Here is a 14,217-nt window from a genome sequence, read left to right as displayed (position 1 = left end):
AGATTTGTATATATTGGTATCGGAATCAGACAAAATGAGTTTGAAAATAACAGAATATATAGAATATCGGCCAAAATCCAATATTGTACATCGCTCCAGGGAAGTGTTTGATCATATCATCTTTTCCACTAGTTTAATTTTATTTGATTGAGTGATTGTGCAAGCTTGGTGGAGTCATTCCCACTTCTAGTGTTTCAATTAGTTTAAGTGTTTGGCAGCCAAAGGAATACAGTGTCATCTCTAATGCTGCTCCATCCTTAAACTCTTTAATCCATTAACTGAACAAATATAAACACACCTTTAGACACTGTTAATCCATTAACTGATTCACACCTTTAAATTAAACTGTGTGAAAAGCAACTACATGAGCAGGAGGTCAGAAACCCCCAGAATAAACTGGTCAGCTTCTATAAATAAGAGACAATAGCTACACCCTATGGATAAAATACCACATTGGACATGTGTGCTTCCGTGAAGGCCTCTTATTTTGTCAGTTGTATATTTGTCCCATGTTAAAGCATCTACGGGTTAGTGCCATCACCTGTTATGGGTTTTAGCAGGTTATAACTCCCCAAAACGGTTACCTTGATGCTTCCCTGCTTTGTTCTCAGCACCATCAGCTAACTCTGAAGGGTAACCAAGCCCTGAAACATAGTTCTAATTAGCATTATAATTATGTTTGTGAGTTAGACTGAGTTCACCTTAACCCCTCGCCTTTTTTCTTCAAATGACACTCACCAGCCCCGTGACCATTGCTGTAACCATTCCCATAACCTGCGGAGAGAAGGAGCTATATGTTAAAACATTTAAAAAAGAGAGGAAATCGTCAAGAGAGCCCTATGAATGCACGTGAAATACCTGTAGGCAAAGCGTTTGCGCCAACATCTTAGAAAATGAACAAAGAAAGTCCCTAAACGCAAAGGATCAGTCTGTCTTAACTGAATATCATCACTCCTGTCAGTGACGGCTTTGATGCAGATTCCCTCTGACACCAAACAGAATGAAGAGAGATCCCCGGTCATTGCAGGCAGACAGTTTCAAGGATAAGGTTTTGTTTTTTATATTTAAATTGTCTTCTATGTTGCCTTCTGTAACTCTCAGTACACAATCTGACTGGTAGAATTGGAATTTCTCTGTGTATGTACTGATGAGTTGCCACTTACCAAAGCCATTGCCTGCCATGGCACCCAGGTGTCCTGTTGCTCCCTCACCATAGCCTGTGATAACACACATTCAAAACATATTGCATGGGAAACAGACTCTTGCATCTTCTGCATTTGTAGTATAAAGATATAATATATATATATATATATAGTCAGAGCATCTATATATATATATAGATGCTCTGACTTCTATGCATGCAAAAGAAGAGGAAAAGGCATCCACATAATTTGGATGACTGAAATGGTTTGCGAGTAACCAAAGTTTTGTTTTTAAAAACACTATCAATTATTCACCAGAAAGGAAAGGAAGACTCTGAAACAGCTTCTTATGTGACCTTTAAAGAAAGGTGAAGATTTTTTTTCTAGAAAGACTCACAAGCAAATAATTGGTTTACAAGGCAAAGTAGGAGGAGTAATATCTGATTTTCTGCTGCGTGACACAGGATCTACTGTAGGTCCTCGGCTCCATTCAGATTCTGAACATTAAAATTCAGGTGGAGAAAATGTCTGATTCTCTTAAGATTATTTTGTCAGAAAAGATTCTACATTTGCATGTCATTAGGTTTGTGGAGGAGGCCCTTTAGATCAAGAGAGTACAAACTGAGATTGAAAAGACTTCAGAAAGGAGACACATTAAATTATTAAATTATTCCCCAGCCTCACCAGGTAACTTCCCTGCAACGCCTAGGGGATACCCATCCTGTCCAAGAGCAGCAGCAGCTGAGATTTATTTTAGAGAAAGAGTTAGGCGTTAGGACATGGTGCAAAAGGAAAAAATGCCAAATGAAAACAAAGAAAAGAAAAATATAAATGAACATGTACCTCCAAGTTTGCCAGCTGCACCACCCAAGTATCCTCCCTGTCCCAAACCTGTAGGCAGTGCATGGGAATCATTTACCACAGGTAGTGTAAAGCTACATCAACATCTCCATTTGCTGGAAAAACTAAATAAAAATCTGCTTGTTTCCTGTGTTGTGTGTCTGTGCCCAACATTACCTGCTCCGTAGGCCCCGGCGCCCAGGCTTGCTCCCAGATAGTTTCCTGCTCCACCCATATATCCTGTGGAGGAAGTCAACACAAGCTTAGCAAAATCACCTGTGATTTTCTGTTGGCTGGAAGGACATGACCCCTGATTTATTTATTTATTAATAAAACACTAGTGCCAACATTCACAGAGAAAACATCAGTATCAAACGCTCAGTACTGCTTACGGTTTAAATCAAAATCACGTTTTAAACACATAATAAAACCGTTCCCATACACAGTAGATACAGGGGCTGCACAGTAGATACAGGGGATGCTGTTGGACATGTGCAGCTGACAGCAGAACAAAAAACGAAACACACACACAATAGATTTCAACATGTTTTCCAGGGTTTGATGGATTTTAGCGCCCTCTCCACTGAACACTTTCTTGGAATTAATCCCAAAAACCACACCACCAGATGCTGTATCTTCCTTCAGCATCTCTTTATAACGTCTTCTTTGTGGGTCATACACATATTTTTCCTTGTTTTACATATAGTCTTTTCTGTCTCGTTTTTCAATCTCTGTTCTAAAAAGTACTAAATAACTCAAGTTTGCTTGCCTGCTTCAAATGAACAGTATGTGACAACCTAAAACTCACTCTATGTATAACCAGAAAGACATACAATGAGACACATTGATGATATTGGTGATATTAGGTTTTTACCATTGCTTCGAGCAAAAATAAGAGCTACAGCATCGAAACCATTTTCTAGGAAACTGTACAAGATGTACTATACTTGTAGATACAGTTTACCATGCATCAACCGTAATTAAATAAATATTGTAATGTGAAGGTAAAGAGATTAACCAACACAGACTTTAAGAACTCTGTTCTAAACCTCATTGTCCTGACATCCATCAATGATTAAGAGATCATCTGAATCAACCCTGAAGTAAATATGCGCCTTAAATGCACAGCCCAAGGTATTAGTGAATACTACAACACCATCCACAAACAAATGTCCCAAGGACAATAGAAAAGTGTGTTTTTGGCTGTGGGACTGTAACCTCATGAAGGAGTTATCCAACTTTTATAATGACAGAAGACTTTCCTAATTTTGGAAAAACCTTTCAAATAGGATAAGTGTACGACTAGCAGATATGAAAGACTATTAAAGTATGCTTTGTGGTTCGATATACAGAGATCACAAACACATTACTACTTCTTAGCTCTCAAATGCCCTCTGACAGTTGGTTTAGTATAAACAGAAGCCAGACTAATCCTGTTACCAAGAAGCAGTCCATTTTTACTTGCTTTTGCTTTTTGGGAGACTCAACTACACAATCTATGGTCAGTAAAGAGCTTCAGAGTTCTGTATTTATTCTCAATTGGTATGTTACTTGTTTGTTTCCTGAGAAACTAGCAGGTGCCTACCACTACTGTTAGCAGCTGAGGGCCCCTAAAGCACCTGGATCGTGACACAAACACCAAAATTATTCAATAATAATAATCTATTTTATGTCTCATTTCAGGAAGATTTGTTTAATTTTTTCAGCATGCCAGAGGACATGCAGGAGACTGTTTACTACTGGCTCATTCTCCTGTACATCAGAAAACGGATCATGACTCTCAAAAGGAATCTGTGATTTAATGACCTTGATGAATGCTATGATTCTCTATCCATACAAAGGTGTAAAGAATTATACAAGGACACTGTTTCGCTCTTTCATGTGGCTGATTTCCAGATAGCTGTTAGCAGTTACCTCCTTGTTTGTATCTCCATTAGATATACATTTATGCTTTTTATTTATCAGATTGTTACCCAATAATCCCAAGACGCAGTAAGTGACAACATGTGAATGGCGTGATTATTTAGACTTCTGCCAGCCTGCAGAAGACTAATCTCTCAGCAACGTGAAAATGAGGAAACAATTGTGTTACTTCAAAGCTATAATGCGTAGTTTCTGTCTCTCCCCATGAGGAATTCTTAGTAATGACAACAAAACTGTCTGCACATCCACATGATACAAGCCTTCTGTGATCGCACACAGCCCCCACCCCTCCTCCACGCAGTTGCTAGTAGCCAAGGAGGACACGGAGGATTAAAAAAACATGATGGACTCTTCAGAAGAGTAATTATCTTCACTTGAGTTTCTGTGCACGAAAGTCACCGGACGACACAATCTTCTGAACATGGCCATACTGAGAAATACAGAGAGAGTTGTATGGAGCTGATACCCTTAATTAGCTTTGAAGCAACTTATTTGGCAATGGCTTGAATGTAAGTGACAATCATTAATATCAAAAAGTTACGCACTAAAGCTTAAATAAAGAAAAAGAAATCAAGAAAGAAATAACAGAAGATGGCGAAAAATAAAAGCAAATGAAAATGAACTGCATTTCATTTGTAATTAAGGGTTTTGATAGCTGATAGAAAGTGGAATTTTGGGGGGGAAATATAGTGTAGATCTCAATAATGCACAAAAAGACATTATGATGGTGTATGAAGACAAAGCTTTGTTCTTACTTGTTGCCTGGGTATTCCTCCCAGTCTGTCCTGGGATGCTGAGAGCTTTTGACTCACGTTCAGCATGGGAAAGATGTTTTGCTTTCTGACCACCAGCAGTAAAACCTTGGGCTTCCTTCCCTTCTACTGAGGCGATGCCTAAACTTTGGGTTCCACTTGCACCCGGGATAACTGGTCCATAGCTACCCCCTCCTTGTGCAGGATGATTTTCTACAGCTATAGTCCCATGGAGTCCAGGCCCATTTTTGTCTTTAGCCACAAGCCCAAGGTCTTTGACACCCTGCCTGTCTGCTACAACAGATACATATCTTCTGGTTTCCTGACCTTGTGGAGAAGAAAATATATTGCTTCTGCCATCGTGAGTTTGTAAAAGAGGCTGTTGATTGGTTCTCTCTCCTTGCGCTTGTGGAGTTGCACGTACAAGATGTTTGCTGTCCTTACCAACATGATCCTGGGGCACTAAACCTTGAGTCCTCTGTGTGTCTGAACCCAAAAGCTCATTGTGATTGATTCCTAACACATCTGACAAATCACGAGCGGATCCACAGTTTGGGGCTCGTTGATTTTGTTGGATAGATGAATCATAGTCTCTTGCACTCTGTACCTGAGAGGAAGCAGAACCCAGACTTCTAATGTTGTCTTTATAAAGAGGCAGTTGCTGTCTGACACCGCCAGCAGCCATTGTAGCTCCATGGCTTGCTGCACCTATTCTTTCTAAGACTATAGGCTCATAACCTTCTCCTCCTTGTGCTTGTGAAACAGCCAGACCAAGACCTTTACTCTTTTTATCAAGGGGTGTCATATGTCCAAGACTTAGTGACTTAAATACTGGATCAAGGCTTTGGACATTTCTTCCATGTGGCAGTACAGCAGGTCTAAAGCCAGTTTCTGCCTGTAATTCAGGAGCAGTAAGTATATTGCTTCTCCTGATGTTGGGCATTTCAGGTCCAAGACTTCTGTCTCCATACGAGGGACCAAGTGCTTTGCTCTTTTCTCTCTTCTGATCTTGAACAGCTTGGCCCAGATTGGCCATCTGTGGTCCACCCAAATCTGCTGCAGACACACCTGGCAGAGAAATATCATCATGCATTCACGACGTCTTGATGGTTCAGAGACAACAGTGTTTCTTTGAGGGTCAACAACACACTGCAGTGGCAAAAATATTTACTCTTCTGTATTTCAATTGTTGTGTATCAGAGCATTCAATACAATATAACACACCATCCATAGAGTAATCAGTACTCAAGTGGAGGTAACTCGAGACCAAACAGAGACTAGACAAAATCCATTATGGCCTGAAATTAGTCCAGTTTCAAAGGACAGAATCATCACCATAATTAGGAACTGAGACAACAAACAACGAAAGCCACACTTTGGAAGGCCACTCATAGTGCTTTTCATTGAGTCAGAGCAATGACATCAACACAACGCATGACAACAAAATGTTGGCACTTAAAATTGTTGAAATGCCATAAAACACACCAATGTTAACAGCACAGGACAAAGACACCACCCACCAGTGTGTGACAAAGACAACTGACAAACAAAGCTTAGTAAAACACTGACAGGCCATGAAAGCAGAAACCCGTCAGTACACAGCAAACGTTTTAAAAGTTTCAAGAAAAAGAGTTTTCTTGAAACTACAGGCATTTGCATGCATACTATAACCCAATTACTGTGAACCAGAATGAGGGAATATATTTTTTTAAATGTCATGGCTCACAGTAACCTGATATCCCCCAAGAATGTGCCAAAATAAATCAAATTAATGAGCAAAAAAGGTTTGTATAACCTATATTCCAGCAGCCCCTTCAGCTCTTGTAAACCACAGCAGTAAGTACTCCATACACATCAACACAGACTTTAAACTGTGGTAATAAGAGCTGGGGAACTCTTGCAACATGCAAGATGAAACACTAATTGACAAAGACAGTCAAACATCAGCCCTGTGCGCACACAAAACAAAACAGAGGAGCTGGTGATAATAGTACAGTAGATAGATGTGATTTCATGCAAACAAAAGCTAGCATGAATTCAACGTCAGTAAATCACAAGACAACAATTTCACAGAGGTTACAGACAAATACAACACAGAACAAAGACGGAGACAGACCGACAAACACAAACACAAACACCACATGTTGCTATGGTGAAGGTTTTACCAGGTTTCTGTTCCTTAGCCTTCTGTCCAGTGGAATACCCAAGTCCAATTCCTAATAATAGCATATAGGGGAACTGTAAATGATTTCACTCAAGATGCTAACTGAAAATAAAGACCCAGGCCAGCACTATGGCCAGACAAGTCTACAGCCTTAAGGTATGTTTTCTACTATTAGGATCTTTGTAACGGTAAGCAGCTCAGTTTAGTAGAGTAGGACACATGCGTATATTTTGCAAGACTACCCAGCTACCTTCACATGCGAAAATGAGCAATCTAATTATCACATTCTCTTTTGTTCAATGTGATAAACCGGATTTTATCCATACGGACATCATAAGTGTGTTTGGGGCAGAAGTAATGGGATCTGAGGTAAGACCTGATTCATCACTTACCTGGTCGGGCTCCAGGATAGCCAATGCCGGCTAAAGTCCCATATCCTGGCAAGAAAACAAAAAGCCAAGTTCAGAGGAAGGGGAGCAAATCTGTAACTCTGACAAGCACTCTGATTACATCACTAGTGCCCTGGGTTTTTCTGCCTCTTACATCATGTTCACAGACAATGACAGAGTGCCACTTAGTGGAGATTTATCAAAGAAAGACAGAGGGTTTACAGAGTATAACTCACTGTGTACTTCCATTTGGACAAACGTAAGGAAATTATGGAACCATCTAATCACTTACCTGGTGGAGTGCCAAAGCCAGTACCATAACCTGTAAAGTCACAGAAACAGTTTTATTTACAAATATTTCTACAGCTGAAACTGTTCACATAAGATTTGTCTTTGTCCTTACCTTTACTCTTTTTCCTAAGACATTACACAGACTGCTTCAGTGAAATGCTAATAAAAGAGTACAATCAACTAGGGCTGGGCGATATGGACAAAATCAAATATCACAATATTTTTGACCAAATACATTGATATCGATACCACAGCGATATTGTAGTGTTGGCTATTGGTGCTTCCACAAAATATTCACACAATGAAATGTTTGATAAATAATCATCAGTAATGTGGATATAATGACTAAGTGGGTAAAGGCAAATAATAGAACAGCTAGAACAGTCTGGTAAGTTCAGAAAATTACATCACTTTACTGTAATGCAGCCTTTAAAACCAGGATAAGACACCACTTATGCCATATTACGATATTACGGTATCCCAAATCTAAGACGATATCTAGTCTCATATCACGATATGGATATCATATCGATATATTGCCCATCTCTACAATCAACCCTTGTCAGGTTTGAATAAAGGTGATGATAAAGACACACAAACAGGAACACATCAATAATTGTATAAATGCCTCTAAAAAAAACATCAAAATGTGTTAAATTCGTTTCAAGTCTCTCTCTCATTGGCTCAGCACCTTTCATATATCTGATTTCATTTTAGCCTTGTTTTCTGCCAAAATCTGAATGCCACACGGACAATTTTACAGCTGCTAGAGAACACATCTTATGGGAGACTGCACTGGGTTGTGTAAAGCCCCAGAAAACTTTCAATATTAAGTATTTCTCTATACCATTAATATGCATTATTAAATAAGTAACAACCAAAGATTGGGAAAAACATACCAGTTAATATTTATTAATAGTATGATATCTAAATATTAGAACTGTTTGGGTGTGGTTTGATCAGATTTGGACGATAGAGGTTTAGCAACATAAGCAAAAAAAACAACTTTCTTCTGATTTAGATTCAAATGTTGTTTTTGTTTCCAAGTGAAACCTGTCCACTTTAACCCAGTGAGGAAGGCACAGACAAAAACAGTAATCGTTCATGTGAAATGACCAAAAGTGTTGTTACTTTGGCAAAAAGATATAGATATGTCAGTCAGATATTAATGAATGATCCTATTGTTTGTAGTACAAGGCTGAGAAAAAATATTAAAATCACCCCGATCATTACTTAAATATTGTGTGTTTTATTAGTTGTCTGTTCTATAAATGTATCCAATAGATTTGGCTGCCACAAATGCTTATGGGTGTTTTGATTTATACACATGCATGAATAAACTATTTAACTCACTGTAGTGCTTTACTGCTTGTGATTTTGTTATACTTGCTTTAAAGGATCAAACGCCCATCTACACATACTGTGGTTAACCGTGTTGATTCATTATCAATATCTATATAAAATATCAAATGGATTATAACATATTCCTCTATATATGTCAGTCTTACCATGTTTCCCTCCCTGGCCGAGTCCCAGTCCATTTGTAAGTCCAGTCCCCAACATTCCTGTGCCCAGAGCGGCACCTGCAATCACAAGAAATATGTGTCAACATTTTTAGTTTTATTATCTACATAGAGCTAATTAGTAATCTACAACAGGAGTTAAGGGAAGATAATAAAAGGCAAGTAGGCTGTGAGAGTTTGATAAGTGGATATGTTGTACCATAGGCTCCCTGGCCTCCATATCCACCTTGCTTCAGGCCTGCTCTACCTCCTAATCCAAGAGCTCTGTAACCTCCTGTCAAAACAATCAAAAGAACATATTTCACATTGTTGTTGAACAGCACAGTCTGCCAGTTCAGACTTTAGATACACAGATTGTTTCTCTACATCAGGACTGGAAGGAGGGTTTTTTTCACTTTGCAATTTACGTTAAATTATTTTTTTTGCAATTTACCTAAAATTAACTCCCACTCTATAATGGTTTAATGGTCATTAATGAAAGAAGTCCTTAATATTTTGTATTTGTTTTGATTAATCATCCTCCTTTGCCAGTTGGCAAACCTGTGCTCTGTAAAACGTTTTTTGGCTGCATCATAGATAAAGATGTGTTCTTAAAACAGCTTACCAACACCAAGCTGAGCCCCTGGATAGCGGCCAACTAAAATTTAAAGAAAGAAAAAAAATGTAGTAATATAAGACAATGTTGTGTGCAGTAAGTTAAACAGAAAATTGAACATACTTCCAGTCTTCATTGCTTTGGTGCCATATCGGCTCCCCAGTGCTCCAAGGGCACCTGCAACTGATGAAAAAAGTACAAAAAGAAAGTTAATTTTATGCCCATTTAATGTCTGTTAGCTGTGTATTAATCCTAAATTAAAGCAGGAAATACACTTTCCTCTTTCATTATACAGATTATACATCACATGTCCATCTAAAGTGATAACTAACATTTGATTTGAGTTAGAACCCTCAGGACATATTTTAAAACATGTCTGATACATAACTAATTTTACATGCTACTACATATGGGTACATGTTACCTACAGTACATGTAGCCTGCCTACATGTGATATGTTGACACAAAGAATATTACATGTGCTCTGTATTTGTACTAAAGCACTTGCACACAAAGCATCCACAAACATACAAATCAATCAGTGAAGGTGCTAATCTTAAGGCATTATATAACTTACAGACATGTGTACTTTAGTCATTAGTTAACCATTTGGTGTAATGGCCAATGCATGCTAACTAAAGAAAACCACTGACCTCCGGGTTTAACTCCAATATTACCAACACCTGCCAAAAAACCATAACAGACAAGAAAAGAAACAGACACTTGAGCAAATTCATGCAACATGTTTGTTTCCCTATTGGTGTTTCCAGGAGTTAATAATATCATGATGCCTTGGTCTATGGCAAACTAAAAACAAAAGCGGACAATCTAAGATTACATTAACAAGCAGCCTAGCTAGTCTTGCTAATGCTAACGTTTCAAGCTAAACATTCCTTCAAACATGGCTAGACCTTCAAAAGTCATAAATTACATAGAAAACTACTGTTCAACGTTGCTTCAAAGTAATTAACACGTATACATGCTTGGAGAAGTTTAAAAAAAAAAAAAATAATAACTTTGTGGCATAACGTTACCTCTGGCTGGCAGCACTCTCCCCCAGGATACACTTTGAGGTCTTACTCCTGAAACATTTAAAAACACAGTAACATTGTACAGTTGGTGGAGACTTGTCTTTAAATTATTCAAGACGTCTCATACAATAGACCAATACATTCAAACGAAACAAAATATTAAATATAATGTATAAATTGCTCAACTACAGACATAGTATACCCAGATTAGTAGAAATTTGTTAAAATAAGATATACTTTATTAATCCCACACTGAGGAGATTCCTGTGCTACAGCAGCTCAAAAGAAAAAAAATGTACACACATCAGAATAACATAAATACACATTAAGTAAGCATAGGAGAAAAAGATATACATAAAGTATAATAAATTAAAAAAAATAGAATTAGTAAACAAACATATTTACACAATAAACACCCTTGTATAAACAGACCATATATAAACAGATATGCAGTTAAATATATGCATCCACTGTAAATGACGATAGTGATGTATATAGGCTAATAAAGGATGCACAAACACTGGTGTAAATAGGTATTTTACATTTCTGGTTAATTTATTTAAAAAGCAATAGATTTTTGCTGCAGGAGCTTCTCTTTTTAATAAACCTTCCTGTTTGCTGGCTTAATAGTTTTACACATAACTGACATGGAGTGTCAGTCATTTTATTTTTTAGACTTACTTTACTTTCAGAACTTTTAGCTCTTTGAACACTGTCCCTAATAGGGGGAGTACTTTAAGAGACATATAGATGACAATACTTCAAAGTACTGAATATTACAAATGCCACTATAGTGTCTCATGAATACTGCAACCTGACCTGGCAACAGGAGGAGAGAGGAACAGACATCCATTGATGGAAACAGAGGATGAGACAAAATGGAGTGACTGTGTGGAGTCTGTTCTTCTCGCAATTGGTCGTCACATTTTGCTTGCCTCTGCCACCTTTTCATCGCATCCTTTGATTCAAAGAAATTAGATAGTATAAACCGCAGAGACTCGCTGATGGAGGAGCCCACGTCCAAGTAATTTTTTCTCTCCCTCAATCTCACAGACATGATACTTAACACGTTAGTGAGAGTGAACCACTGGAGATCCATCAGAGCTGTCAAGGTGAAATCATACTGCTTATGACGTATTTATAGCTCCTTGATGAAGTGACAACTTATTATGACAACTGCCACAAATTGTATGTACTCATTGTATAAATGCAATGAAAATTTACCAAAAAAGATTACAAATTTGTGCAGAAATAACCAGACTGTGCTTTACATTTTTGATAGTCAAAAGTTCAATCATTTTGTTTAACTTTAACAACAAATATTTCAGTTTGGTAACAATATTTTATATTTTAAACCTGATGACTTTCTCAACCAATATTAAAACCAATATTATTACACAAAGGTGAATAGTATCCACAACATCTGAAAACTCCATGAATCAAAATAGATCAATCTGATCTTTTTAATATACATAAAACTTATAATAATTAACATGACAGGCCAGTAGAGAAATTAATCAGGAATTAGATGTTTTTCAACAAGAGCACAGAAAATGTGGTGACATGGGGCTCAAGACAGGCTGAAACATAACCAAATCTGTTAAAATAATCATCTCAAAAACGAAAAAAAGTTTGAAAAAAAAAAGGTTTGTCAAACTGTGATGTTATCAATATACAACCAGAGTTTCGTCTTTTCTTATGAAATCCCATGTTGTTCTTACCGCCTTGCAGAGTTTGCTGAGCCAACCAGAGAACCAGCGTGGTCTGGAGCAGCGCTTGAACCAGCATGATGGAGAACGGGCACAAAAAACTAAGCAGCACTGATAAAGGAGCAGAGAGACCAACTGATGGACCGATGGAAGGATGAATACTTAAAGCACGGCTACCCTTGATGTCTTATATATGGTATTCTCTTTGATACACTCCCACTGCCCGGTCCTGCCCTCTGCACACACACACAGGTCTTATTGGGCAAAGCCAAAGGCCCATTTTGGTCCATTTCCATTAGCTGAGAATGCACACACATCATTCACATTTTTCTGAAAGTCTTTTTGACCGTTTAACTGGGTTAGATATCAAATGATTTCTGTCACAGTAAATGGAGGACGAAAACAACAAAACAACTAGGTTCAAAAATCCCTTCAGTAGACTAAAAGCCAGATAGGAAATTCTTCTCTGTGAAAACGGCAATAGAGCAAACACCCCAGCGTGTCTGTCTGACTTTTCTGCCATTTACTGCACTATTAACAGGTTTTCCATACGCACAAAGAGTCAAGGATTTAGGATTTATCAGTTATGTTGTGCTAAAAGATAAGTGTGGAAAATAAGGATTCTAAAAAAATAAATGCAAAGATAAAACCTTTTAGTTAAGCACAAATATGCAATGTTTAGGGCAGAGCAAAGGATTCAATGAGGACAATGTGCTAGATAAGACAGAGGATGCACAAGAGTTCACCATCCGGTTGGCTTAAGGAAAGAAGCTTTTTCTTAGTCTTTCTGTGTTTCTCTGTGTTGGGTTTGTGGCTATGGAAGCTGGTAGTATGTTGCTTCATAATCTTACTAGCATTGGTTCTGCACTTTCTGGTATATAAGTCCTGCACAGTGGGGAGTGTTGATCCGATGGCACGCTATGCTGAGTGCACCACTCTCTTTAGGGCTCTATGATCTAGCAGAGCATTTCCCAAACCAGTTAGTGATGCCCCCTTTTAGGATGCTTTCCACAGCACCACAGTAGAAGGTCTTCAAACACATGCAACAGTATTTTTCTCCAAAATGACATTCTTGTTAGAATTGAAAAGCATCAGGAACAGCAGTTAGCAGCTCTATAAGACAATATGGCGTCCTGCATGCACACACATAAACACTCAGAGAATGAATTATCACTGAACAGCCTCAGACATACTCATAATGTGCAAAATGAAAATGAAGACAGAAAATTCTGACATTTTGACAGATGTGTTGAACTCGACCCTCCTCCAAATAAACTCACCTGTGTCAAAGGCGGTTAATCAACAGACTTGTTGTTAATAGAGTAAACATTACACCTCCTATAAACAAGAAGGGGAAAAAGAAAGAATGAGAGAAAGTAAACAGAATATGTTTAAGAAGTGCAAATGGTAAAATGTGTACACTGGAAATTGCAAAGTAAACATTACATCATTTTTATGTGTGTCAGGTGTTTGGTGAGTGAAAAACATGCAACAATAAACACACACACACACAATACTGCTGTAGAAACAGCCCTCAAGGCTGCCACCTCAATTAAAACACCACTTTCTAGGAGTTTCCATAGTTTTCTACAGAAGAGCATTGTAACAGGCTTTCAGTTGTCATTGGGTTCTTTTGGGCAATAGTGTGTAACTACAGTCTGTTGAGACTGTACAAGAAGCATTAGCCCATGGTGGCTCCAGGATCATCCTCATATTCTATAGTGTGGGAGGTCCCCAGCCATTTCTCAATCTAATGTTTAAGTTTATGTCTTAATCTCAGGCACGGCAGCATTCAATGCAAACGTCTGACTAGAGAACCACATGATGATTATGCTTTGAAAGAAGTCGGTTGTTGTTA

The 14,217-nt window shown here is 38.1% G+C and overlaps 1 protein-coding gene across 3 annotated transcripts; it reads right to left on the bottom strand.

Annotated features, from left to right (window-relative positions):
* Nucleotides 1–331: 331 nt before the first annotated feature.
* LOC114570408 (glycine-rich cell wall structural protein 2) lies at nt 332–10,700 on the bottom strand. 3 transcript variants are annotated; one of them, XM_028600731.1, is made up of 16 exons: nt 10,636–10,700; nt 10,273–10,302; nt 9,743–9,802; nt 9,629–9,661; nt 9,224–9,298; nt 9,010–9,084; nt 7,503–7,532; nt 7,214–7,258; nt 6,823–6,873; nt 4,661–5,725; nt 2,160–2,222; nt 1,986–2,033; nt 1,827–1,883; nt 1,164–1,217; nt 739–774; nt 332–644 (listed from the first exon to the last, which is right to left on the bottom strand). In XM_028600731.1, the coding sequence occupies exons 1-16, from the start codon at nt 10,643–10,645 to the stop codon at nt 562–564; spliced, it is 1,815 nt and encodes a 604-aa protein (XP_028456532.1). In that variant the 5' UTR covers nt 10,646–10,700; the 3' UTR covers nt 332–561. The 3 variants fall into 3 exon arrangements, with proteins under 3 accessions (XP_028456532.1, XP_028456533.1, XP_028456534.1); XM_028600732.1 differs by lacking the exon at nt 4,661–5,725; XM_028600733.1 differs by lacking the exons at nt 4,661–5,725; nt 6,823–6,873.
* Between the last annotated feature and the right edge of the window lie 3,517 nt (nt 10,701–14,217).

Source organism: Perca flavescens, chromosome 15 (assembly GCF_004354835.1).
Source record: "Perca flavescens isolate YP-PL-M2 chromosome 15, PFLA_1.0, whole genome shotgun sequence".
NCBI classification, from domain to species: domain Eukaryota; kingdom Metazoa; phylum Chordata; class Actinopteri; order Perciformes; family Percidae; genus Perca; species Perca flavescens.
The sequence above is the reverse complement of the archived record's forward strand: the minus strand, read 5'-3'. Positions and strand labels throughout refer to the sequence as shown.

Coding starts and splice junctions, on each gene's coding strand:
- LOC114570408 (XM_028600731.1), bottom strand. Junction 9,803..10,272: donor TATTGGAGTTAAACCCGGAG/GTCAGTGGTTTT, acceptor TTTTTTCATCAG/TTGCAGGTGCCCTTGGAGCA. Junction 1,884..1,985: donor TGCAGCTGGCAAACTTGGAG/GTACATGTTCAT, acceptor AATAAATCTCAG/CTGCTGCTGCTCTTGGACAG.